The sequence below is a fragment of the Musa acuminata genome, chromosome BXJ3-4, assembly GCF_036884655.1.
Source record: "Musa acuminata AAA Group cultivar baxijiao chromosome BXJ3-4, Cavendish_Baxijiao_AAA, whole genome shotgun sequence".
NCBI classification, from domain to species: domain Eukaryota; kingdom Viridiplantae; phylum Streptophyta; class Magnoliopsida; order Zingiberales; family Musaceae; genus Musa; species Musa acuminata.
In genome coordinates, this window is record NC_088352.1 from 45,657,290 (window position 1) to 45,684,179 (window position 26,890).

Genomic DNA, 26,890 nt, shown 5'->3' on the forward strand with positions numbered 1-26,890 from the left:
GTGTGTTCATCCTTGCAGGCCAACTAAGAAGAAGGCAGAATACCGGCAGCAGCAGAGTAGTGTACCACTAAACCAGCCAACTATAAACAAAAGTATCAGTCATTTTTAGCTAATGCGTGGCTCACATACTATTATTCTAATGAATTTCCAACGCAGAACACATTTAATGACGCGGACAGCATATTAGAATCATGAAGCAGAAACAAGGAATTCAGACTTCACTTGCAATCAAAGGCAAGTGATAGACATTGACAGAGATGGGAAAGACAAGATGGAAGTAGAAAAGCTGAGGAACGATAGAAACAAAACGAGTTATTCACCGCATGGTCGTCAAGAATTGGGCTATGTAGGAAATTTCTGAGTCTTCTCTTTGACAGATACCCAAAACCTGTCCTCTCCTCCAACTAGTTTAAATGCTGTCATTACCCACAACATTAGATCCTCAATTTCGTGGTCATTATGCAGAAGAACGCTGTCTAGTTAACTGCAGATGAATCTATCAAGGTGAAATTGATTAGGCAATCATCATCAGATTTATTTGCGCTTAGCTCGAGAAGTATCAGAGCTCCAGATGTATCAAGATATGATCTTGAATGAGATGTCTCTTCCGGCCTCTCCTGTGTTTTGAGCTATTAACGCATGGAGGGATTATAGTTAGAATCAAGTTGAAAGATGTTCCAATGAAACGACGGCAATGTACAATAACTTTGACCAGTTTAGATAAGGCAATTAGCAACAAGTTGTGGGAAACCATCATTCTTCGGCTCTCATCCCTAGAGGAATGTTCATGGGGACCCTACCACGAGAAGGGGGGATCAATGTATGGGGGAAAAGAGATTTAAATAGAAAGGTAGGTTGAGGAGTGCGATCACACACGGGAACAGTTTGAATGTGAGGTATAGTGGGTGAAGGAATCATTAGGTCAGAAGCTTTTTGCTGGGGCTGGGCAGATGAACTGGTTCCCAGCTTTCCTCCAATGCAAGCCATTCTTCCACCATGCTTTTGCTTTCTCGAGTAATCAAGGAGAAGTAGTATGGAGTTGAAGTGGAGGATGTACCTGCTGCTGTTGCATTACCAAGATCTAATGCCCTGCAAGCTCCTTTTTGTACTTCTATGGTAGGAGAATCCTAGTTGAGATTGCCAGAATCACTTATCAGGCCTGCTAGATAACAAGTTAAGAACAGAAGCAGAAGGTAGAATAAAACTCATGAAATATCACATAAATACTTCATCCAGTGCTTTGTATTCATTGCAGTAAGTAGTACTCCACAGTGCATACAAACTTGGCAATGGTGTTATCAAACATCACATGAACTCCATTTCTTGTTTCTTAATCAGGCAATCTGTATGCTTACATATATAGCTGTTTTTTTCCTTTTTCATTTTTTTGCCCTGCAGTAAAGAAGATCGAAGGAAAAAGAAAAATGGGTCTTTCCATCACCACACAATCAGAGTCTTCTACTTGTTAAGACAACCTGTTGAAGCCAACATAAAATGAAGCTTCACATATAGAACAGCTAAAAGAAGTGAAGGAAAAAAATGGGAATCGAAGAGAAGAGACTTAGGTTTCATCTGTCTTATGTTAGGTCTGAGCAGCTGCAAACAGAGTGATCCAACATCGGCATCAAGAATTAATTTGGATGAGCAAAAACATACTTCTATCGACTGTGAGCCTCCTCATCCAATGATACCATTCCAAAACCCTGGAGGATCACCACCTTGTCCCCTATTCTGCTCAAACTGGTCCGCAACACTGTTTGATGGGACTACCGGCTTCAGGTCCTCGAGAGGAAACGGCAGCTTACCACCAGCGCTCTCCTCAACCACCGGCAAGCTCCCGTATCCAGCCCTGCCGCCGATTCCATCCAAAGGAAAACTAAGAGTAGGAGGCCTGAATTCTTGCAGTGCGAATCCCGTCGGGTACTCTGTCATCGGCATGAAAGGCCCGAGGCCTCTTGCAGTCATCTCACTCTTGAGTAGTTCCATGGCAGAGAAATATGTGTTGTTGATGGCACTGCTGCTTTCTAGGTTGGGGTAGTTGTACTCAGGGAGGTCCTGTTGGCGGAAGGCCAAGTTGAGGTCCTGCCCATCGTGGAACTTTGGAGCTTCGGAGCTGGCGGAGAGCGAGATGTATGGAGGGATGAGATCAGCATGCAACTTTCTGGAAGTTGAGGCAGTGGCTGTGGGTGCTATGATGGGGGAAGAGGAGGAAGAGTTGGTGGCGGCAGAGGAGACGAAGTTTCTCTTGTTCTTTCTTGATCCACCACCCACAGGGACGTTCCTGAGCGTTCCACCCTCGGTCCAATACCTCCTGCAGCTCTTGCAGAAGTACCTGGGTTGGGTGAGGCTGTAGTTGTTGTAGTAGCAGAACTTGGTGTTGGTGGAGTTGCACCTAGGGCAGTTGAGGACCTTCTCCTTGTGTGGCCTTGGCGTCCTCTCCGTCACCTGTGGCCTGGTAGTGGTGCACCTGCTAGTTGAAGTGGTGGCTTCAGTCGTGGAGGAAGCAAACTGAGCCTCCATGGGCTTCACCAGCCCTATGCCCTGGAGAACAACAACAACGCCAAATCCCCATATGGAGGAACTCAATTAGAGAGAGAGAGAAAGAGAGAGGAGGAGGAGGAGGAGCAGACAGACTTAAAACAGACACATATATCAGATCATCATATGTAGCTACTTAGACATGCCTCTAAGGAACATAGTCACCAAAAAGAAGCTTACAAGATAAAGAAGATGAAAAGGCTTGATGGAGAGAAAAGCAAAGCAACAGTTTTCATGTCTCACTGCTTTATTGCATACGATAAAAAGAAAGCGAGAAGACAGGGGAAAAGGGAGAAGGAAAAAGAAAGGCCTTCGCTGCTTTCAAGAGCAAAAGGAGTGGGGGTGATGGGATTAAAAGCTCGAGGCCAAAGTAAAAGATGAGAGAGAGAGAGAGAGAGAGAATGAAAGATGATCTCCTAAAGCGTACCAACGTAAGAAAGAGAACAACTAGATCGATCTCAAGCCTCAAACCAAAAGAGAAACACAGCAGATCCATTCCACTCCATCAGGGAAATTAAGAACAATAGACAGATAGATCCAAAGAAAGTAAAGTACTCATCAAGTCTCGAGCTAACTTTACCTGATGCCACTGGTTAGCATCCATGCGAAGCCTCACAGATGATCCAAAACACCAAACAAGAGAAGGAAGAAGAAGAAGAAGAAGAAGAAGCTGTTCTCCGGACTGGAATGCAAGATGATGGCTTGGGACAAGGATGGATTGATATGTGGTTACTGTCTCTCGTATCCTTTTGAGAGGTGGATGATTCTGTTCTCAAATAATAACCTATTCTCCTCTTCCTACTTTTACCACTGAAGTCTCTATTTGTGTCGGCATTTGTCCATTGCTGTCTCTGTGCTGATACAGTGGGAGTCAACCATTGCGTTAGAGAGAGAGAGAGGTGTGAGTTTGAAGCAAGGGCAGGACGTGTACGTGCACCACACCTGTCGAGGAGGGCGTGGCACGTGGAGAGGAAGACCCATGCGACATGGTGATGGAAGACACGCTGGTTGGGTCCCACTTTGTGCGCGTGAAGAGAAAGAGATAGTGGCAGGTGAAGACCTTCCCTTCCTCCCGAGAAAGATCAAACGGAGGGGACGGAGCATAAACTATGATACCAATGGCTGCTTCTAACTTTAGAGACTCAGAGATTTCTCTCTCTCTCTCTCTCTAAGTAGATTGACAAAGTATTCCCATGTTGCGCACTGTTCTCTCTTTCAAAGTAGATTGACAGGTTTGGATCAAGAGTTGGTATCATCAATGGCATGCATGCCCACAAGGTTCTGCAGAGCAGAGCACATGAATGCACGAGCAAGGGGTGTTAACCAGATCTGCATGATGCATGCGAGACAGTGCATAAGTAGTTGCCAAAGAGACTACCTGGATATTCTTGGCTGCGATCGTCTTCATAACAGCATGCAACAAGGCATGAGCACTGTTTCCTAAGACCTAATAGTTTATACACAGTACTGATCAGTAGAACATAATGAGCTTTGACTCAGCATTCCATGTAGAAACAAGAGGGTCCATCCAGAATACTTCATTGCCATAGTTCTGGGAGATGGAAATGGCACTGTAGGTTGTCGGGACAGGTGCCGCATATTTCGAGGTTGATTTCAGCTGATGATCCAGTTAAGCAGACATTAACAACAAGTAGCATTTGGAAATCATTTGTTTTCCTTTCTTTTTCTTGCGTGTGATGACACATACTGCAAAGTTCTCAGCAAACATTAAGATACAATCTATTTTCCATTGAAACCCTAACTGAGAACTCTAAAGGAATAAACTGACCGAGACATTGCAAGAAATGACCAGATGAATCTGTTCATCGAGTCAACAGCCCACGGGCGGCTGCTGCATGCAAGAATTTCTCCTTGTTGGGTATGAGACTTCCTCGCAATTTCCTCGTCTTAGCAGTTCCATTTCCTCGTGCAATCGATCGCATACGGACACCGAGAACAATTCGCATTTGCGTCATCCGAATGACACTTCAATTTGGAACTGTCTACTTGGTTTTTGCGTGGTGAAAAGATCCAATAATATATGCAACTGCACCATCGTGTCCTTGTTCTTGTCGTCTACTTGGATTGTTGAAACTCCACCATGGATCGCGTCACTTGTTTCTTGGTCATTATCCTGTTTTGGCGTCTCCTTTTGTCCGCTGTGATATGTTCATGCCATCACATGCACTGTCTTTTTTGCTTTGCTTCCATGTTTTCTGAAGGTAAGCAGCACCGCATCTGCTTAATTTAGATGTTCTTCTGAAGCCAAGATTGCAGTTTCACCCCTTCAAAGATTTCTTGTTTCTGCTACCATCGCCAAAACCTGGTCCAAGAGACAACTAGAATAACAATGCTCTTTAATGTCCTCTTCAGAATATATTCCATATAGATGGAGAGTACATTACTTCCCTTCCACCATCCACCATGTCAATAAAGTTTGAGCCAAGTGCGTCACCTTTTCCCTAAAGTGTTACAAGTGTTCATATTTGATGCACCTCAATTCTGTAATGATCTTGGATCTAACTTTCATTTATGCTTCTGGAATCATGATGTTCATAAAATAATATGTGATCATATGCATATATGCATATGAATCTTTAGATAATGCAGTGAAAGAATAGACAATCTCCAGGCAAATGCTTGGAGATATATTTCATTCATCTTCTGTCACTTTCTTCTTCCCCACCACCACTTCAATCTGCCCTCTCTGACTCGTTCACTGAGCAGCCATCCATTGTGGCTGGTGAGGTCTAACCGGATTCCTATCCACATCTCACCTAACGTGCCTTGCACTGTATCGAAAAGATTAGCCCATGAATTCACATCCAATGCACAAAGCTATCTGACATGATAGGTGGAGCCAAGACCTTTCCTCTCCTTACCTCTTTGCTCAACTCAGACAATAACAAATAGATGCAGACAGCAAATTAGAATCTGATTACCTGCGTCTTACTCTGTCCCTTACCTTCATCCAGAAGCACATTACCTTATGGGTCAAACCTTGATCTTTCTGAGAATCTTTGATGCATCAGAAGTCATTAACTAGATGATAATTTTTGTGTTGATGTGCCCACAATGCACACCAGGTTAGGTGTTGGGAAAAATCTTGAATCATTCTTGTACAAAAGGGATAGATAGCCTGCAGCAATCCAGTTTCTTGCAACTGGAACCACCGAGGAAGTTTGATCTGACCATTTACTGTAGCAAGTTTCTGAAACTTATTATATGCTAGTGTGTTCTATGTAGACTAATTCAAAAGCTCCTAAAACAACATGGACAGAGAGCACTGTCAACAATATTCTTCACAGGCCTCTGGACATGAGCTAAAGCCTCTTCCAGAGCATTCAAATTCTTCTCTGTCATTATCACCATGAAAAATCTTGGAAGTAAATTATATAGGCTTCAGATGAAGCTCTAAGCTGAAAATTAGGTTTCAGTGTTACTAGTTAGCAGAGATTTAAACTCTGTTAAAAAAGAAATTAAATTTTATATATGTATATGTATATATAGAATTTTGCAGTGAGAGCAGTGCCAAAACTCCATGCTGGTTGAAGAAGAACCTACGGTTGTGTGTTACCTGTAAGAAACAAATCATCTGAAGTATGAAATGTAATATATCACATCACTAAGGAGCTCCAAATCTGCCATTTTATTTGGGTTAGGAAGGGATTACATGAACAAAACAGAGATTGGGATTGGAAGAACCTTAACATTGTTGGAATTAAACTTGTTCAAGAGGCATAAAAATGTTCATTGCATCAAGTGGAGAATCATTACATCAAGAAGAAAAAATGGATTAAAAGTCTATAGAAGAATAAGTCAAATTGGTTATTGGTTCTTAAAAGAGTTTCTTGAAAGAAAATGATTCATCTTGAATATAATTAATATAATGTATCTTTGGGGACTATATAAACCCCATATGTTGGGTCATGAGGGTAATAGAGTTTCTGAAATTTGTAAAGAGTTTTTCTTGAGAGAAATATAGAAGATTGAAAGCTTATCATACTCTTCCTCTATTTGATATCTCTTTCCTCTCTTCCTATCAACATCAACATTTGGTATCAGAGCCAAGTTATGGCCTCTTCCTCAAGTGCCATCCAACTTCAGATCCCCAAATTGACAAAAGAAAATTATGACATATGGTGCATCCAAATGAAGGTTCTTCTAGGCTCCCAAGATGTATGAGAGTTTGTAGAAGATGGATTTGCTGAACCAAGTCCAGCAGAAGAAGGAGCAATGAATGCAGAAGGAAGAAAACAACTCAAAGAAAGAAGGAAGAAGGAGAAAAAGGCTTTGTTCACAATCTACCAAGGCCTTGATGATACAATGTTCGAGATCATCGCTCCAGCAAATACTTCAAAGGAGGCTTGGGAAATGCTTCAAAGAGCATTCGGTGGTGTTGATAAGGTAAAGAAACTTCATCTACAAGTTTTACGAGCCGAGTTTGAAAAACTACAACAAGGTACTTCTGAAACTATTTCTGATTACTTCTCAAAAATCATTTCACTTGTTCATCAAATGAGACGAAATGGTGAACAAGTAAATGATCAGAGAGTAATAGAAAAAATATTGAGATCTCTAGATCCGAAATTTGATTTTATTGCTGTTGCGATTGAAGAATCTAAAGATTTGGAAAAAATGTCTTTAGAAGAATTTATGGATTCCCTTCAAGTTCATGAACAAAGGATTACAAAAAGAGGAGAAGAGAAAACTATGGAGCAAGCACTACAAGCTAAGTTTGCTCTTGAAAATAAAAGAGAATCAAATTCTCAAAGATGAAGAGGACGAGGACAAAGAGGAAGAGGAGGCAGAAATCAGACCAATCAAGAATTTCCAAACAGTGAAGATGTTGGAGAAAATTATAGCCAAAGAGGCCGAGGTTATGGTCGAGGACGTGGCCGAGGCCGTGGACGTGGCAGAAACTCTAAAAGGTCTGAAATACAATGCTATGTTTGCAAAAGGTATGGACATTACTCTTATGAATATTATTATAATCCTAACAATCAAGGTGATAAGGCAAATTTTGTTGAGGAAGAAAAGAGGAAAATCAAGTTTTGCTAATGAGTTATGAAAATTTAAAAAATGATCAGTCTATGACATGGTATCTAGATACAGGAGCCTCAAATCACATGTGTGGCATCAAAGAGCTATTTTCAGAAATGGATACAAGTTATTCCGGGAATATTACATTTGGTGATTTGTCTCAAAGACCAGTAAGAGGCAAAGGTAAAATTCTCCTTAAACTTAATAATGGCAAGGAATTATGCATTTCAGATGTTTATTATGTTCCTGATATGAAAAATAATATTCTAAGCTTGGGACAATTACTTGAAAAAGGTTATGATATTGAGATGAAAGATATGGCTCTCTCAATTCATGACAAGAATAAAACATTGATATCACATGTGAAAATGGCAAGGAATAGAATGTTTCCTCTACATTTGAGTATTTTTGATCAATCAAATTGTTTTAAAGCTGATATCGAGGATATTTCTACACTTTGGCATCTTAGATATGCTCATTTAAATTTTGAGGCTTTGAAACTTCTAGAAAAATATAATATGGTGACAGGAATGCCAAAAATTGATCGCCCAACAAAATTGTGTGAAGTATGTGTCATGGGTAAACAAGAAAGAAAGTCTTTCAAAGTAAGAAGAACAAAAAGAGCATGGCATCGACTCGATCTGGTGCACTCGGATGTTTGTGGCCCTATCAATCCAGTAACACTTGGAGGAAGCAGGTATTTTCTTACATTTACTGATGATCATAGTGGCAAAACTTGGGTTTACATGTTAAAAGAAAAGAAAGAAGTTTTAAGCAAATTCAAAGAATTTAAGGATTTGGTTAAAAGACAAAGTTGTTGTAAGATTAAATGTTTAAGAACAGATAGAGGTGGTGAATATATATCAAATGAATTTGAAAGTTTTTGTAGAAATAATGGAATTATACATCAATTCACCATGTCATACACACCTCAACAAAATGGTGTCTCGGAAAGAAAAAATAGGACTATCCTTAATATGGTCCGACGCATGTTAAAGGAAATAAAAATTCCAAAAGAATTTTGGGGTGATGTTGTTGCTTGTGCAGTTTATTTGCTTAACAGGTTTCCGACAAAGCGAATTGGTAATGTTACACCAGAAGAAGCATGGAGCTTACAAAAGCCAAGAGTTGATCATTTGAGAATTTTTGGAAGTGTTGCATTTGCCAAGATTCCAGAAGAGAAGAGAACAAAATTGGAGGATAAAAGTCAAAAATGCATTTTGCTAGGTTATCCAGAAAATTCTAGTGGTTACAAACTCTACAATCCTATCACAAATAAAGTTGTGATGTCAAGAGATGTTGAGTTTGATGAACAACAGATTTGGAACTGGAAAAGTGATGAGCAGCATAAGAAAGCTGTAGTTTCAGAAGAAGATGATATAATACAAGCAAGCACCGAAGTTGCTGTGCCGGAATCATCACCTAGATCAGCTAGGTTACATGATTCAAGAAGTCCAATTATAAGAAGGACAAGACCTATTCAGGACCTATATGATGTGACTCGAAGGATTGATACTAACAATGATGAACTTTCTTTATTTTGTCTTTTTGCAGGATATAATCCATTTACCTTTGAAGAAGCTTATAGAGATGAAAAATGGCGACAAGCTATGAATGAAGAGATTCATGCCATTAACAAAAATAATACATGAGAGCTTACTACACTTCCAGAAGACCACCAAGCTATTGGTGTTAAGTGGATCTTCGAAACAAAAGGAAATACAAAAGGAGAGGTGGAGAAATACAAGACCAGCTTGGTTGCAAAAGGATATAAACAATAACATGGAATTGATTATGAAGAAGTATTTGCGCCAGTTGCTCGATTGGAGACAGTAAGATTACTTATCTCTCTAGCAGCTCAAATGAAATGGAAGATTTTACAAATGGATATTAAATCAGTATTTCTTAATGGAGTTCTTGAAGAAGAGGTATACATTCAACAACTTCGAAGAAAACTTGACATGCTGGATGGAACAAGTTTAAGAGGGGAGAATGTTGGAATTAAACTTGTTCAAGAGGCATAAAAAGGTTCATTGCATCAAGTGGGAGAATCATTACATCAAGAAGAAAAAATGGATTAAAAGTCTATAGAAGAATAAGTCAAATTGGTTATTGGTTCTTGAAAGAGTTTCTTGAAAGAGAATGATTCATCTTGAATATAATTAATATAATGTATCTTTGGGGACTATATAAACCCCATATGTTGGGTCATGAGGGTAATAGAGTTTCTGAAATTTGTAAAGAGTTTTTCTTGAGAGAAATATAGAAGATTGAAAGCTTATCATACTCTTCCTCTATTTGATATCTCTATCCTCTCTTCCTATCAACATCAACAAACATAATGTGTCTCCAGTAAGTTCCCAACGTCAAGTTGGATCAGAATGCCAACAAAGTATTAATTTTGCAGACTCTATCAGCAGATTGAGTTTTCAATGGATGGTGTTACTATAATGATCTATTAAAGGTGGTCAATAATATAAGAGGAGAAATATAATAGATAACAAAAAGCTTTCAATTTTTGTTCTTCATCATCCTCACTCCCTTAATCTCAACAATTGTTATGAAGCCATCAGCTAAATCTTCCAATTCTCCTATATCTCTAGACTTGATTAACCCAACTTGAGCATCAGAAAATTACAACACTTCTAAATTATTTCTTTGACTTGAGCATCAGAAAATCATCTCAGTCCATTTCCAATAACCTTTTTTTCTTTTTCTGATTCGATACGTTGAAATCTACAATCCATGGTACATTGGATCTTCGTCGGTAGTGGTACATTATCATTCTTTTGAATCTGTTCATTCTTCTGCTGATACTTGCTCGGTTGTTCATCGCATGTACAATACCTAATTCACAGTAGCTTCATCAGCAGGAAGCCATAACCTAACAGTGACAGCTTCACTGTGTAAGAGTATGCGACAGTTTGAAGAACACAACATTTTCAAGTCAAACACTGCGTCAATGCCGATCGCGTCATGCATCAATTTGTATGAACCATAAACGCCGAGTGCAGTGTAGCAAATTCTAGGTGTTGTGCACCGGAAGCTGCAATCCCGGACGTCAAGGAGGTGGAAGATATGCTCATCCACAAACTTGTGTTGAAGGTGGACAGTTGACCTCACCGTCCACCTTGGTGGTCTTCTCATGACCTATCGCAAGGGGATGCTTCGGTATTCTATCAGGTGGCTTGAAGGATAAGATGCAGTGTTCTGTGAGGTGACAAAGATAACGCATCATCACCACATGCTATCACAGTCTCCACTGAGTGCAGGGTTTGGCTTGACGTGTGGTGGGAGCAAGCAAGGAAGGTCCATTGTCTTCGTCACCTGGATTTTGTTAGTGACAACACTTTGATTCGATCTTAAAGCAAGAGCAAGAGTCGTCTATGTTCATTGCTCCTCTGACTGCACCCACCATTGTGTCGGTGATCTGTTCCTTTAACACAAGTGAAGAAAAATCAATCATTAAGTCAGAAATTAATTATCCAATAAACTTAGAGTCAATTAAGATCTTTTTCCGTGGATTTTGGAGATGTCAAACTCTGTAAACTTGCATTGAGAGCCAATTTAGTTGCAATAATCCAACTGTCTGCTATACATTGATCATATGTTAATCATCCGATATTGAAGCGTCCATCAGATCACAATGAGTTAGGGTATGATCACTCGTCTTTATATCATAAATAAATATTAAAATAAGGTTAAAGTATCAATCAACAATCAATAAATTATTATTAGTATTATTATTATTATTATATAAGAACTGACGCCAGATACAGTATCTAAATGATTCACCAGAGTCGGCCACGTGTCGTTTCGCCAGCAGATAGTTGGCGCCGGAACCCACAGGACGCGGGACCAGTCGCAGTCGGTCAAACCCCTGCGGCGTTGACCGGAGTTCATCCTAACCCATTCTGCCGTTCCTAGCGGGAAAATGGTCAACTATAAGCGTGTATTCCAACAGGGGAAACTTCACGTGTCATGAAATGAAATATGCTAAAGGTCGCAAATGGTTAATAATGATTTATGATTATGATGATAATGATCATAGGCGACAATGGAATGATATCTGTGTTAGTTTCCTAAATTATGTCTGTGGAATCCAAGTTACAGTTTTCTCAGGTGGATCTGTTTACGTATCTGTTGACTTCTGCAAGATCCACAGCAATTTCTCAGAGCAAAGCCAAAACAGGATCTTGTTTCCTGTTTTCGGAAACATGGAAGCATATAACAACGAGATTTTGCTATGGGGATCAGTAAATGCGAGCGGTATTTGACTCTATTACGGCTAAAAATTACAGGAGGCGATGGCTGATGGAGGGGGTTACTTCCCCTAATGCTTCCATTTGGGACTCCGTGACAGAGGAAGGGCGTCGCCACCGAAGGGATCAAACGGTGGGCGACAGCGGGGAAGCACGAGCAGGAGGAGATTTGTGGCAGCAATTGCGAGTGGAGGAGAACGAATTGGATTCAAGCAGAAGTGCGACACGGTGAGCTGAAGCCGAGGAGGTGGAGGAGGGCGCGAGGGCACCCAAAACCCTCTAAATCTCATTCCTTTGGCCGCCCGATCGCGGAGACCGAGGTGACGGCTCCTCTTCCCCGATGTTGTTAGTCCAAAAATCGTGTTTTTATGGGTAAAAGTGTATTTCTTTAGAGCCCTGGTTCTTCGAATCGAGACAGAACGTGTGGAAATTGGAAGTTTTGGTGGCCGTCCCGGAGAGAGAGAGAGAGAGGTTTCTTGGATCCGACGGCGGTTCCCCAGCTTTTTGATGGGAGACCAGGTGAGCATCTTCTTTCCCTCCTCCTCTCTTCTGATGCTGATTCCTTTCTGAGTCCGTTCTTCTTCTTTTCTTCGTCAAGATCGTTTCTTTTTATTTGGTTTCTTGTTATTCTTCGTCAAAATTGGTCCCCTTTCGTTTTTCGGGCCTTCTTGTACCTTATTTAGCGTCGGTGATTGAGGTCCTGCTCAAGGATCTGCCGAAGTCGGCATGTCCTACTCTCCTTTTTCTATACGAATCGTGTATTACTTAATTTGTAATGGTAAGCAACTAAGAGTCTAGATTCGTTGCCCTCTCTTGGTTGGAGGATGTGTTGCAAGCGTAGGGCAATCCGAGCTGGAGATTTTGTAGAGATTTGGTGCTATTGTTTATCCTCTCTTATCCTCTTCTGACGGAGGATTTCGTGAGCTTGCTTGCTGTTTAGATGGGCATCCGGATGTTTGACTGAGATGTATGTCGCATGTTTCTGAAGTGATGAATCATGGCTCGAGATTTCACCTTCCAAGAAGAAGAGGAATTCTTCGACTCGAGAGATTCCGTCTCCTCTGTGTTCGATTCATGTCCTGGCACCCCGCTGAAGAACAGTTTGCTCCCTGAAGAGCAATTCATAAGCTGGCCATCGTGTGATCCCCGGTTCGAGGTCTGGATCAAGGATCCTGTCAGCGTGAGGGAACGCCGGGACAAGTTCATGAAAATGTTTTGTGAGGATATGATGAACTGCCCCCCTCAGGGATCAGACAATCCTGATGAAGAGGTAAATGTGGATGGTAAGATCCAAGCAGATGTCGATGGAGTTGAATCCTGCTCTTGTTCAGGGAACAAGCTTTCGGTTTCCACCTGGTCCAGTGAGGACACAAGTACCTCATGTGATGAAACATCCGATGAGAGCCTTGTAAGCAGAATCAAGAATTTGGATGATGGCACAGTCTTTGTAGTGAATGAGTTGGGCAAAGATGGTAGCTTAAAAAGCCTTCGGGAAGTTGGTTCGGATCGGACATTAACGCTCCATGAATTTGAAAGGATTTTTGGTTCGTCATCCTTGATCCAGCGGCTTATGAAGCGAGAAGATAGTGCGTCGAGAATCTCTGAGAAGTCTGTGGGAAGGATGAGGATTGGGTGGCTGAAAAGATTGGGTGCTGCAGCTTGCATTTTGGATAGGCAATGGGAGGAGAGTTGGACCAGTTTTCCTGATCCTTGCAGTAGTAAAAGGATTAGGATCCGATGGGTCAAAGTCCATCCATATAAGAAGCGAATAAGGGGACTATCTGCAGTCTACAAGGGCCAAGATTTTAAAGCCCATGATGGCACAATCTTAACCATGAAATTTAGTCCCGACGGCCAGTATTTAGCTACGGGAGGTGAAGATGGGGTTGTGCGTGTGTGGTACGTGATGGAATGTGAAAGAGATGAAATGGACATTCCAGGAGATGATCCTTCATGCATGTATTTCACAGTGAGTCATAGTTCCAAGTTAACTCCTCTATATGTTGACAAAGATAAAAAAACAAGATCCAGGAGCACAATGGTGAATTCAGATTCAGTGTGTGTCATCATTCCTCCTGCTTCTTTTCGATTGTCTGAGGAACCACTTCATGAGTTCCATGGGCATGATGGGCATGTGCTTGATATTTCATGGTCAAATAATAAGGTAAGTTAATACCTTAACACTTGTGTACTGAAGAATAAATTTATAGACTTCTGAGGTTCTAGAGAACCTTTTTCTGATTGCAAACTTATGCTTCTATCAGTGCTTACTATCATCGTCCATGGATAAAACTGTTCGGATGTGGCAAGTTGGATCGGAAGTCTGTGTCAAAGTGTTCCCTCACAATGATTATGGTAGGTGTTTATTTGTAATGTCATCATGTTGCCATCATCTGTCAAACATGTGAATTGGCTTGTTGGTCTCACCAGCTCTTTTGCATTATCCATATGCAGTGACATGTGTGCAGTTTAATCCTATTAATGAGAATTACTTCATTAGCGGCTCTATAGATGGAAAAGTTCGTATGTGGAAAATTTCAGGATGTCATGTTGTGGATTGGGCTGTTATTAGAGAAATTGTCACTGCAGTTTGCTACTCTCCTGATGGCAAAGTTTGTTGTTACTGTTTTGTATAGTTGTACTCAAAAGTTTGATAATATGGAACTTTGTTTAAATCAATGTTTTCCTTCTGTCTTTTTCAGGGAGTAGTGGTTGGCACCTTAGCAGGAAACTGCCGCTTCTATAATGCATCAGGTATATATGAATTTTCTATCTTGAGGTTTGTTGAAATCTTTATGCATGGTGGAATACTTTGATCTATACTAAAGACTATCTTCTATTTTGCGTACTGTGACAACTGATCCTTCTTTACCATGCTGTTCACTTTGATATGTATATATATTTGTCACATCTCTTCACCTAGACTCGATACACCATTTAGATACAAATGTTGCCATTTGTCCTGCATACCACCAAGTTTCGGAACATCACGTTCCCGTGTCCATCCTTAATGTTCTTCATCTGATTTGTTATTCCATCAAATGGGGTCTGGAATCGAGTTCTCAAAAATTGCTTTTGATAATTAGGAAACTTGTTATACTTTACCATGTGGCTTCATAAGTTTCTATGGTTTACTTGTTTCTTTCGTTTTGATGGATCAGATAATATTCTATGGTTAGATGCTCAGTTCTCACTACATGGCAAAAAGAAGTCATTGAAGAGGATAACAGGGTTTCAGGTTATTTTCTACCAAAAGAAACCCTACATGGTTGATATGTTTGTACATGTCAACTTCATATATGCTATTTGTCTCCTACTGTTTGTTACTTACAAATTTTGATTCCACCTCCAGTTTTGCCCAACCAATCCTCATAAACTGATGGTCTCTTCTGCCGACTCACGAGTTTGGATCCTTGATGGCATTGATGTGGTTTTAAAATTCAAGTGTATGAAATCTTGTTCTCTTGATGTGATCCACTTATATCCAGGACAATGATTTGCAGAACAGTATCCATCATGTATCTTGTGTAATTGCTATCTTCAGGCATTCGGAACTCTGGAAGTCAGGTCTCCGCATCTTTCACTTCGGATGGACGGCACATTGTTTCTGCCAGTGGGGACTCCAATGTCTACATTTGGAGCCATGCCAACGATGCTGTGCCCACTTCTAACAAAGTGAAGAGCACATTGTCTTGTGAGTGCTTCTTTTCTAGCAATGCATCTATTGCAATACCCTGGAATGGTTTGCAATCCGGAAAAAAAGTCACTACCTCTGAGGTCCTCCATGGACAGAAGGATGTCTTCAGGGAGAAAGCTGGAGTCTCAGGAAATGGATATGGCTCTAATTGTCGCATAGAAGATTTGTTTGGAAGTAACACATTGTATTTATCACCTTGTTGTTTCTCCCCAAGCCACGAGTTCTTGGAGTATGTGCCAAAGAGCTCGGCAACTTGGCCAGAGGAGAACCTTCCATCGAACTTCGCTGCATCTACCTTCTACAAGTCTCTGAAGACTTCTTCGTGGAACACCTCGCATGCCTGGGGTCTAGTGATGGTAACCGCTGGATTGGATGGAAGAATAAGATCCTACCAGAATTATGGATTGCCGCAACATCTATGATCAGTTTGGTTTTCACCTGGGCACACTGACATCTTTGTCATAATATTACTCGATAAAATTTTGGTGGAGCCTCCTTCCAGAGCTTGGTGATTGGCAAAGTTGACGCCGATGATCTGTTTGTAACATGTGCCCGGTGCTACTGCCAAAATGCTGCTCGAGTCACAAGTATACAACATAAGCTAGTGGTTCTTGAAGATATTTTGGCGCACCAACAGAAGAACGTGGTAGACCGAGAAGGCTTGCATGTTCCTTGTAGATATGTTGTTGTGTAGGTGACATATTGGGGATTGGTGTTCCTTCTTGGTTCAGCATTGGACCCTTGGGGTTTTGGAGATACTTCCCGAAAACATTTGTCAATGTGTGTGTCAAGCATCCACCCAGTCTGAAGCAGCGATCGACAGATGGGTCTGGGTGAGGGTTTGCTGATACTGTTGCACGGAGAATATTCATTCAATTGTACAGATTCTTTCATTTAGTTTCTCAAGTGATTATGGTTTAGACTGTTTTATGAAGTTACCTCTATGTGGATGGATTGCGTGAAAGTTGGTCATGTTGGGTGGTGAGGTCTGAGTCGAAGCCTTCTTCTTCCATAACTTGCTCTGTCTAGTGACTCGATGGTATTCATTGCATGTTTGGGTAGAAGCCTACAATACCTGTGTCCCTACAGAAACAGCCATCACAAAGGTAGGGTATGGACATCAGAAGGCAAGTTCTTACTTGGAACTACTACATTGACCCCATGGATTTATATATTTCTGATGCTTCATACAAGGTTAATATTTTATTCAATTATCTTACAGCAGCAGAAAAAAGATTGTTGAAGAACTATATACACATTTGACAAGGCACTTGAGCAAGGCAAGGTGAGGTCCAAGCATCTCGCACAGTTGCCGAGCGACGTCTTTGGGTGAAACGAGGTCCAAGCATCTCGCACAGTTGTCGAGCGATGTCTTTGAGTGAAGCGTCACCTGGGTGCTCATCTGAACCCTAGCATCGCGCACCTCAAGTGAGCACCCAACTTTAGAAAGGTAACCAAGTGTAATGATTACCATCATCACAAAGGTAGGATATGGTCATCAGCAGGCAAGATCTTGCTATTCTAAATTGTAACCTACATTTACTTTGGAACTACATTGGACACAATGGATTTATATAGTTCTGATGCTTCATACAAGAGTGGTTTGACATCTTGACGTCTAGCATTTTTAAAGGCACCAAACAGTTACACATATAGGTTTTTAGCGTGTAGGCATTGACATCAGAAGGCATCCCCTTCGTATTGATCCTCACAGCTGGTGAGTGAACACCAAAAGGAGAAGGAGATCATCATCGGTACAGGAAAACTGCATGCATGAGATTACAGTGAATTCGGAAATTTGCTGAAAAGTATATCTAGTTTGTTACTTTTAAGATCAATTCCTTCATTAGACCTTCAGATTTGAAGAAAAGTCGACATGAAAGGAAAAGCTGCCACAAAGAATGGAATCAACATGCTTTATTGCCATGTTTGCACTAATCAGAGATGGGGAGAGACTCCCATGACAGGTAATTAACTTATCCTCTTGACCTCCTAATCAGGTATGGGAGGGTGGATGATGTCATCATTCGATGAATCCAAGAGTTTGCATCCTTCTTCTACCTCAAGAGACACTTCTGAGGCTCAGTGGATTGCCACCACAATTACATTACCAAGAAGACTGACAGATTCATCTCATTTCTTAGTCCACCAATTACAGAAATCAGTAACATAGTTGCTCAATGTAATGGAACAATCAGCATCAGGCTTTGATTCCAGAAACTAATACATTAAAATGAAGAATTTGTCCAAATCCATTTTGTGTAGCCAAAACTAATAAGGCAAAGGTTAGAAAATACAAGTCAATCGGCATTGCCCTTTTTATGTGAAAGCAATGATGAGACCTTTGTATAATATGATAGAAAGGCAGAAGCCATTCCTTCCTAAATTAACGAGATATTATTCATAAATATCAGTGTACAAGGAAATGGCTGGAAATTACAAATATGTTGGCTCTACCAAACCCTATCAAATCTAAAACGGCCAAAGATCACCCCAAAGAGATCGGCGAGCCTGGAGATGAAGTGTTGGATTCTTGGCTTGCGTGACCACCATTCGCTCGAATGCGCCTACAGAGCCATCCCGTTTGGTGGATCTACATATGTCCATCTGAATTTGCCTTCCCCTCCGCATTGGTGTGAAGATAATCCGACCCCAACCACTCCCAAGATCAGCATGGGTTTGTTCTTCTTCCTCATTTTCATTTTCATGGAACATGTTAGTCTCCGCAATATCAGAGGCATAGGGGACCAATGCGTCTTCAAATGGGCTCTCTGCGTCATCTTCTGTTGCAAATTGATCCTCTGAGAAAAACAGTAGCGCTTGTTATTAGTATCAGTATCTTCTCCTCTGCGTCAGCATATTGCCAAGAATGATTTGGAGCAACTAGAAACGACAAAAGAAGGTATTAAAAGAAGTGAGTTCAGTGGCTTGGTAGAATAGGAAGGAATCACTGAATTGGTATGCAGCCTGAGGTAATCTCCAAGTGGTTTTATAGCTTTGCCAGTATTAATGCCATCATGTCATGGAGCTACTTCCAAAGTTAATAATTCAGTTGCACAAAAACAAAAAGTTCAACATGATCTCTAGAACTGTTAACAAAGAATATAATACTCATTTAAAATGGTTCTCCTCTGGCCAAGGCGAACTATGTTCTTTTCTAGCTCATTGAAGTTGTTGTATTTTGTCCTTGTTAATATTGCAGTTATCTACTTCAAAATCTCCATTAGCAGGCAGTCACAACACACACACACACACACACACACACAAAAAGAGATGGGACATGGAAATTGTTCAGAAATTTGTTTGCTGTTTCTAATCAATAAAGAGGAAGCCTACTAGGAATTTCCAATATGAGGGAGTCCAATGACTTATCTTGGGAGGATCCTCTAGTCCACAAAAAAACAACAAAATACTGATAAAAAGACAAGAGACCATATAACAGTTATACATGGATAATTTGCCTGAAGTGTTGCTTATTAATAAGATCAATCATCAAAGAAGCCCTTACCGAATGCTTCAGACCAATATACATTTACAATGCAATATGTTTGAAGCAGCCAACAACCTAATGCACAGGGAAAATTGTCTAGATGTGTTCAAGTTTCAATGAAAAGATGATTTATGATATTAAGAAAAACTTAAGGCCTGTCACATGGAGTTCCCATGTCCAGCAGCATATATATATATATATATATATATATATATGTGGCAAGGAGTAATAATGGATGCAAATGGTCTGATACATGATATTGACTATATATGTGTGATCATGAAACTGCTAGCATGATCAAAGTGTGGTATCATATGATAGGAAATTTAACAGAGTTCTGCATAATTCGAAAGATAAATGACAAATCCATCTTTACCTAGAAGTGTTACAAGATATTATATAAGTAGCATTTCAATAAAATTGTAAAGCATTTTCTATTAGTAATAACTTTAATAAACAGAAACAATCAATTCAAGATAAAACAACAACTATTACTGTGAACAAGTTGAACTGAATTCATAATTGCAATGAGTCTAATGAGACGATTAGCTACCAAAGTCAATGATAAGATCCTCTGGATTCCTCTTAGCAAGTCGCTCTTTCAGTGTCTCAAACTCCATTCCATCAAGTGGCCAAGCTTCCCTACTCAAGACAAAAGGAGATAAAACGCCAGAGTTGTTTAAATCACTTCATATATTAAAAATGATGTAATGATTCATGGCTTTTCTGTTTACTGACAAAAGTTGAAGAATAATGCAGGACACAATAACACAAAGTTGAGTTATATACATCACAAAGAATGAAGTTTAGTTGCAAAACATAAATACTATGCTGAATGTAAGAAGTGGATTGCAAACATTAAGATTTTGTTAAAAATAAATTATCTGGCATTCTTCAAAACATTTACATGACCATGTTGTGACTCATCAATAAATAAATTTGGTTGGATGGAATGCAAAACCAAAGCTGAAGTAATAAGATCATGAACATGTGGAGACAACACGGATATATGAAAATAAGTATGTGTTTAAGTTGTACAAACATATACCTTTACATACAAGTATTCATGTCATCTATTTAAACATGAGATAGGAAAAAACTTATACAGTAAAATCCATTCAAGGTAAAGCCACAGAGCTCATGTTCATGGATCATCATCTACACACCTAAAGATGCTAAAAGACCATAAAACAAAAAGATGCACAATATCAATTAAACAGAAAATGCAATTCCATTTCAGTTCTCTCTTTCAAACAAATTAGGCATCATAAGCTGACATCATTAATTCATTCGAACATTCGCTCCAGTATAACCAAAGTAATACAGTAGCGTTGCCCGTCAAGATTTCTCCTACCAGACCAAACAACCATGCACAAAAACAAAGAATTAATACAGTATGTAAACAAGTGAACTAAGCTCATATTCAAGCATGAAGTACCTAACAAACCAATACATCGATCATCTCAACAGTATAATCAAGCCAACACAACAAAAAGTGCCATAATAGGTAAAAAAACATATATCCGAGTAGTGATTCAGCAATTATGAAGAAAGTTAGGCTTTATTGCTTTGCAGAATAACGACTAAAATGAAACTTGTGAAAAGAAAAAAACTTAAAACAGCCTAAGCAAGCATGAACAAAGCCTATCACCCTCCAAATAAGTAGATTACACATACTTTGCTCTAATCATTTAAAGTCACAGACTTGTAGTACTTTCCTAGAGTTCAACAAGCAACAAAACAGTTATAAAAATATGAAGCCATCTAGCATAAGCATGGTAAGCATATACACAACAGAAGTAAAATCAATCAAGAATTTGATAAAGATAAGACTGAAGACCAAAAACTCATGCAAATTCAGAAAAAATAGTTTAGCCATATGTTCTTACTGTGGTCGTTTGCCACGTCTCAGTGCAACAAAACAGAATTTCTCATCCTCAAAACCACGTAATGGCTCACCTTTAGACCGCTGTAAATACATATATAATGCAGATAAATAATTAGCAAACAGAAGACAGATGATCATTAAGAAATTGAAAATCCAAATCACCACATTTGATAGCTCGGAAGAAGTATCCTATTGAAAGATGATTGCCAATATGAAGTGATACTTTACCCAACATTGTTATATTTATCCTCATAATTAGTTCAAAGAGTCTGAAGGAATCATGACATCTCCAGACCAAATATTTGCAACAACTAGAATATTTCATCTCAACTCATTCAACAGAAAAATCCTTCAAAATTATATAGCTTCACAGCATATTGAAATTCATTATTTAAACTTCCAAATATTTTGTGTTTCAGATATTATTCCTTCTTAAACCCACTGAGAATTGTTAGGTGAGCCTTTTGCAGTACAAACTAGACGAGTATGTGACCACTCAATTGATCTCTTAGAAACATTGACACAGTCATCGTATTATTTCTGAGTCCAACCTCTGTCAAAAGATTCAAAACGGAGCTCAATTAACCAAAATAAGCTACGCCAGATACTGACATAAATCTGATGCAGTAGTCTTAACAACACCATTGTATCTAGGCATCAGGTTCACAAACAGAATACCATCTTGTAGCCAAAGAAACAAACCATAAAAATTTGGAAATACCTTATATGCACGTTGTGATGATGTTCTCTCAAGTCTTTGAACAAAGTGACAATATTTACTAGTATTCTCCAAAGGACAGCGTCCATCATGGGGACACTAAAAAGATCAGAGAAATAAAGGGAGAACAATCAAATGATTTCTTTAATTCATAATATCATAATATGGAAAATGTCACCACGGAACTCACAGGGGCAACCACAAATGCACCATTTTTTAGTAAGCCCTTAGGTTGAACAATGCTTTTCTCATCACTAGAAGCCACATTAGATGATTCACCATTCTTGCGGCATTTCTTTGAAGCAAACAAATCAAGATATGAACAAAGCATCAAAATATTGATGAACCAAAGTATCAATAAGAGAAATACAAACCTAAACAACTGGGACAGTCAGCTTACCCTCTTTGCCATCCATAAAATATAGGAACGCATTTGTGTTATAATTTTTGATCCATGTGGAGTTCCAGGCTCCAACAAAACCTATCCCAAACAGGCAAACACCACCCTTCTCAGATAAGATTGATTGTATAAAAAAATCAACTCAAGAACCCAAATGTCAAACAAGCTAAACTTCAGCACAAATTTTAGAGAAGTGGATAAAACATCATGGCTATTGTTGACCCAGCAACTCCAGCTGAAGAAAAATGACAAAAGCAAGGAAATATCAAATGCCCAATGGTTGTGCTATCAAGTGCCTGATGGTTCAGAAGGCACAACCATACATAACGAAATTGCATAGTAACTGTGCAGATTTTAATACATACTCATATGATTTGTTGAAGTTCCCAACTATCTAGCCTAGTCTGATAATGCATAAAAGAGTTCCTGCGAGCTTTTTTACTATTTGCCTAAAATTCCTCTTGGCTCTTATAAATGACAAACAGATCTGCCAAATCTCTCAAAAATTTAATTTTCAAAAGGAACTCGCATCTATTAATATGTTTTACTCAATCATATAAGAATTACTAGCATTTTTAAATTAATAAACAGTAAACAATTCCATATCAATACTTAAGGCATCTAGAAATCTAACAGTCAGCTAATTTTATGGAGAATTTTTTAGTTGTATCTCATTAGCAATGTTGTGTGTATAAATTTGGTTCGAAAACCATTAAATTGTTAGGAGTCAAACTCTCAAATATGTAGGCTTTTCTTAGATAGAATCTTATTAAAAGATAAATTTTACTTTGTTTTTTAGTATTTTAGTTTTTTTGTATATGACTCTTTAATGCCCCAGTCAATGCTATTCTATGATGATGCAATATATTATCTAGTTATTGGAACAAGAATCTCAATTCCTAGATCCATACCACATGTAAGGCATGACAAGCATAGAACTAGAGAACAGAGATCACGGTGGAAGGCCAGAACTTGAGCAAGTCCAGTTAATCTCTCTTCCTGTAATCCATTTTGATCATATTTCTTGTCATAAAAGACTACATTTTCTAAACTTCAAAACTAACATAGCAATATGTTAAATCAGATTCAGTCATGATTGCTTACGGCAATATAAAATTTTGACAAATGTTGGTAGTACTAAATTGCCTGCCTGATTCCAACAGCAAGGCAATGATAATAGGATTGAAAGAACTAATACAATGGATCGAAAAAACCAATATAATGAATATAGTTTATAAAATAATTCTAGCAATATTTTAACTTATATCTACTGAACAATAATCTGGATTTGATAGACTGGTATCCTTAGTGTGACTGATTGAACAAGTAGACATTTATCTTTGTACCCAGCCCAAGTTCAGCGTGTTCTCAGGTTGAGTCTGAATTGACATGTGAGGTTGCTCCGCTCTTTTCTTGTCCCTTTCTTATTTAGTACATATGGGCTTTTCTTATTTAGGACATATGGATATTCCAAAAAATGAACATCAAGACCAACATAAGAGGAAATGAATTTCCATGACAAAGATAATGTCTGTTTATAAGAATCAATATATAATTAAGTAAATTTTGCTTCATTCCAGTAGTTGCTACATGTGTTATCTTGTTTACATGCTCATTTAGAGATAAAAGGTTCTTGAATGAAGACTTACAAGTGTAGAGCTAATGAATCAAATCTTAGTTTAAAACACTTTCATCATCTTGAAGTCAAGGACTACTAGGACAACAAACATAATAAGAGTTATCATGAATTAGAAAATGTAATTAGAATTGTTATGAATTAGAATTTGCATTCTAACTTACAAAATCTACTGCATTTCTACAAAATGTCAAATGGCCCTATAACATAGAGAGGCCATGATGTGTGATCAATATGGCTTTGGATGTAGTGCCTTAAAGTAATGTTCTAAAAACATGCAGAATTGCATCTACCTCTTCCAATATCATAATAAAGATAGGAAGACAAAGAAGATTCAAACTATCTCAGGTTTATGTTGTTACTTCTTTAGATCCCATCCTCCACAAGGTTTAACAGAAACAGTACATAACATATATATCAATAGGAACTGTAAGTGTCGAATTTATCAAAGAAAATGTCAAGCTTTTGCAGATATCAAATATCCCTACTTCCAATCACAATGGCCGAAGATGAGACGTATGTTGTAAATAAGAAGCTGCTTTGAACTGATTGATCAAATGAACATTTGAAAACATACGTTCACTCGGATAAATAGTAGATTCAAACTAGAGGTACTAAAAGACAACAAGGAGCTTTTAGAGAATAAAGGTTACCAATTGCAAGTCAACAAACAAATATATACAGAATAGACAATCATGTATGAGTAACAAAATATAACTGACAAAGCATGGATAGATGGATTACAAACACTAATAGTGATTGTAGCACATACCAAAACATCTCGTGTAAGGTCCCATAGTTGACGCACAATTGTGATCCGATCACTAAGTGATGGTATCTCCCCAAGAGCATAAGACTTCATTCGGTTTCCATAAATAAAAGGTAAAAAAAATTAGTCAATGCAGAAAAAAGTTATAACTTCAAAACCTTTTACACCATATCAAATGGTATACAATCTCAAGTAAAGAAAGATTCATCAAAGGAACACAGAGATTCCTCCCTTTTCATAAAACCAAAAAACAATTAATGGTCAACCAAAGAAGACTCCAGTTAAAATGTTAAAGATGCAACAACACTGGAAAGAAGAAAATTCTAATTACCATGCAATGCCCTTTCCTCATTAAAACACTCTAAGATAGGTGCGAAGCATTAATTGAAAAAAAATAAAGATATCACTCATCTTGATTAAAAGAATTAGTCAGGAATGCAACTGTTTCCTGATTATTCTTCCTTGTGCAATATGAAGTCCATTAACCTTAGCAATGCCGTTCACAAACACTAGGACAAGACAGTTGCCTATAGAGGATTTTGTAGCAGTTTAGAAATCTTACAGAAATTACGAGATCATGCTTTCTATCATGTTTGTCCAGGTTACGGTTCAATGCTTGAATGCTATCATAGCTGTGAATTATGGGCAATCCTTTCAAATCTGTCACAAGAGTAATAACAAGTCATGTAGTTAGAACTTGGATGCCAGATAAGTTGACAAGTAGTGTAATGCATAAATTGCTATTGTACATTACATGTCAAATACAATGAGAAGGATGATCTTAACAGAATTTATTTTGTTATCAGGGTGTGTAGTAGAGTCCCATAGAAAAGAGGCCTTATACAAGTAAATCAAATGCATGCACCATATGAGGTTATTATCAAGTAAATGATAATATCTATCATAACCACAAATGCTAAAATGTGTTGCACTCCGAAACATTAGGGGATGACATGCAAGCATAGCAAAATATGCAAAATCCCTATGAAATTGGAGATTCTGCACAACCATTAAGTGAAAGAACTAAAATTTAACCGAAGTACGATTCTATATGGAGAAGGTGATCAAGAGTGGCATCGACTTGTCATTATCTAATCTGGAATTTATCTGGTCATGATGATGTACTGTACCTGATTTTTCAGAATCTAAATCTTATCATCCTAACAATTATTATGATGTTCATATCACTGATCATCTTGCCCAGTCTTTTGTTTTGTATTTACATGTGATTCAGTTGTATTAGAATTATCTTCTACTTCCTTTTCTTTTCCAATCCTCATACAGTCTTCCTAAAACTTTTCCTTTCTTGTCCTTATTATAGAGATCCATCAGCTCTTCCAAGAATTTAAGGACATAATATTGTTAAGGTGTCAACACAGAAATGCATGCACCATCAAATCAACTTACCTTGTAAAAGGCTTTGAGCAGCTCTTTGCATCGATTTGGATGGTTCTACCAAATTTATTCTTTCCAAAGAACGAGGCCAGACCTCCCGCATTGCCCTGAGAACTTCGGAAGTTTTAATTAAATGCAGAGGATAACAAAAAATAACACGCCCTCCATTTCCTTAAAAGAACCAGTAACACTTCCATTTTACAGGACAAATGAATTCAATTCTTAGAAATAAAATCAAAACAAGGAGTTCTCACCAAAGCGCTGAACCAGGTCCGGCACCAAAATCCAATACTTTCGAAGGAGAGAAGTCCGGCAGCCTCCGGCGGACCTACAAGCACAAACCAACTGTTAAAAGATGAAAGACACAAAATGGGGCAATTCACCGAGAAATCACATGATTCTATAATAAAGGTGGCATGTTTGGACCTCACGGAGGACCCGGTGGCACGCGGAGTACACGGCAGGCATGCGGGAGGCCACATATGCCACGGTCTCGTCTTCCCTATACTTGAGGCCAATGTCTCCATAGGCGGACTGTATCTTCCACCGGCCGGCCAGGTGCTCGACGGGCCTAAAAGGGTCGTCCACGAGGTCGCGGTAGGCGGAGGCGGCAAGCTGGAGGTTGGCATCCTTGATCCTGTTGAAGGACTCCGAAAGGAGCAACACCTTACGGTTCATATGGGAATTATCCCTGTCTGCTCCGAAGAATTAGTACCACATCAATGACTAACAAGAAGAAGAGCATCAACGAATCGGTTATGGGGAAGATGGGAGACCTCGGAGGAACTTCTTGATGGCGCGGCGGAGGGAGAGGGGGACGAGGTGGATACCCTCGGATTGCTTGGCGGCGGAGCGGAGGGTTTCGGGGGTGAAGACCTTCTGCGCGGCCTCGGGGAGCAGAGACGCAGCCATCTCGATCACTGGTGACCGCTGCGTGTTTCTTGGAAGGACAGAGGTAGGGTTTTAAGGTATTATAAGAGGGTTTCGGGTCTTTCGGCCATGGGGTAAAGGCGGGTCGGATATTTATCCCTCCGAATCCGACCTCCTGCCAGAG

The 26,890-nt window shown here is 39.2% G+C and overlaps 3 protein-coding genes across 9 annotated transcripts; 1 reads left to right on the forward strand and 2 right to left on the reverse strand.

Moving 5' to 3' along the window:
* Nucleotides 1–1,215: 1,215 nt before the first annotated feature.
* On the reverse strand, nucleotides 1,216–3,308 carry LOC135635283 (dof zinc finger protein 1-like). The gene is made up of 2 exons (XM_065146258.1): nucleotides 3,119–3,308; nucleotides 1,216–2,541 (listed from the first exon to the last, which is right to left on the reverse strand). The coding sequence occupies exons 1-2, from the start codon at nucleotides 3,140–3,142 to the stop codon at nucleotides 1,678–1,680; spliced, it is 888 nt and encodes a 295-aa protein (XP_065002330.1). The 5' UTR covers nucleotides 3,143–3,308; the 3' UTR covers nucleotides 1,216–1,677.
* An 8,927-nt stretch (nucleotides 3,309–12,235) lies between these two features.
* On the forward strand, nucleotides 12,236–16,474 carry LOC135636681 (uncharacterized). Of its 6 annotated transcripts, none has more exons than XM_065148574.1 (8): nucleotides 12,236–12,362; nucleotides 12,642–14,007; nucleotides 14,108–14,198; nucleotides 14,298–14,455; nucleotides 14,546–14,597; nucleotides 15,005–15,081; nucleotides 15,196–15,289; nucleotides 15,388–16,474. In XM_065148574.1, exons 2-8 carry the CDS (start codon nucleotides 12,841–12,843, stop codon nucleotides 15,960–15,962), a joined length of 2,214 nt encoding a protein of 737 aa, XP_065004646.1. In that variant the 5' UTR covers nucleotides 12,236–12,362; nucleotides 12,642–12,840; the 3' UTR covers nucleotides 15,963–16,474. The 6 variants fall into 6 exon arrangements, with proteins under 6 accessions (XP_065004646.1, XP_065004645.1, XP_065004647.1 ...); XM_065148573.1 differs by having other exon boundaries at nucleotides 12,667–14,007; XM_065148575.1 differs by having other exon boundaries at nucleotides 12,784–14,007.
* A 1,252-nt stretch (nucleotides 16,475–17,726) lies between these two features.
* Nucleotides 17,727–26,786, reverse strand: LOC135636682 (uncharacterized). 2 transcript variants are annotated; one of them, XM_065148578.1, is made up of 12 exons: nucleotides 26,613–26,786; nucleotides 26,263–26,531; nucleotides 26,091–26,164; nucleotides 25,849–25,943; nucleotides 25,004–25,101; nucleotides 24,445–24,528; nucleotides 22,037–22,117; nucleotides 21,827–21,931; nucleotides 21,640–21,735; nucleotides 20,920–20,999; nucleotides 19,584–19,672; nucleotides 17,727–18,341 (listed from the first exon to the last, which is right to left on the reverse strand). In XM_065148578.1, the coding sequence occupies exons 1-12, from the start codon at nucleotides 26,746–26,748 to the stop codon at nucleotides 18,013–18,015; spliced, it is 1,536 nt and encodes a 511-aa protein (XP_065004650.1). In that variant the 5' UTR covers nucleotides 26,749–26,786; the 3' UTR covers nucleotides 17,727–18,012. The 2 variants fall into 2 exon arrangements, with proteins under 2 accessions (XP_065004650.1, XP_065004651.1); XM_065148579.1 differs by having other exon boundaries at nucleotides 26,263–26,527; nucleotides 26,613–26,747.
* Nucleotides 26,787–26,890: the final 104 nt, after the last annotated feature.

Bases quoted from the DNA above. Each gene is read 5' to 3' on its own strand.
- LOC135635283 (XM_065146258.1), bottom strand. From the start codon at position 3,142: ATGGATGCTAACCAGTGGCATCAG. The intron at 2,542-3,118 runs GTAAAGTTAGCT...GTTGTTCTCCAG, and splicing joins ATGCTAACCAGTGGCATCAG to GGCATAGGGCTGGTGAAGCC.
- LOC135636681 (XM_065148574.1), top strand. From the start codon at position 12,841: ATGGCTCGAGATTTCACCTTCCAAGAAGAAGAGGAATTCTTCGACTCG. The intron at 14,598-15,004 runs GTATATATGAAT...TTGATGGATCAG, and splicing joins CCGCTTCTATAATGCATCAG to ATAATATTCTATGGTTAGAT. The intron at 15,290-15,387 runs GTATGAAATCTT...TGCTATCTTCAG, and splicing joins TGTGGTTTTAAAATTCAAGT to GCATTCGGAACTCTGGAAGT.
- LOC135636682 (XM_065148578.1), bottom strand. From the start codon at position 26,748: ATGGCTGCGTCTCTGCTCCCCGAGGCCGCGCAGAAGGTCTTCACCCCC. The intron at 25,944-26,090 runs GTGAGAACTCCT...CGAAGTTCTCAG, and splicing joins GGACCTGGTTCAGCGCTTTG to GGCAATGCGGGAGGTCTGGC. The intron at 18,342-19,583 runs GTAGCTAATCGT...TGTTTTTCTCAG, and splicing joins GGATCTTATCATTGACTTTG to AGGATCAATTTGCAACAGAA.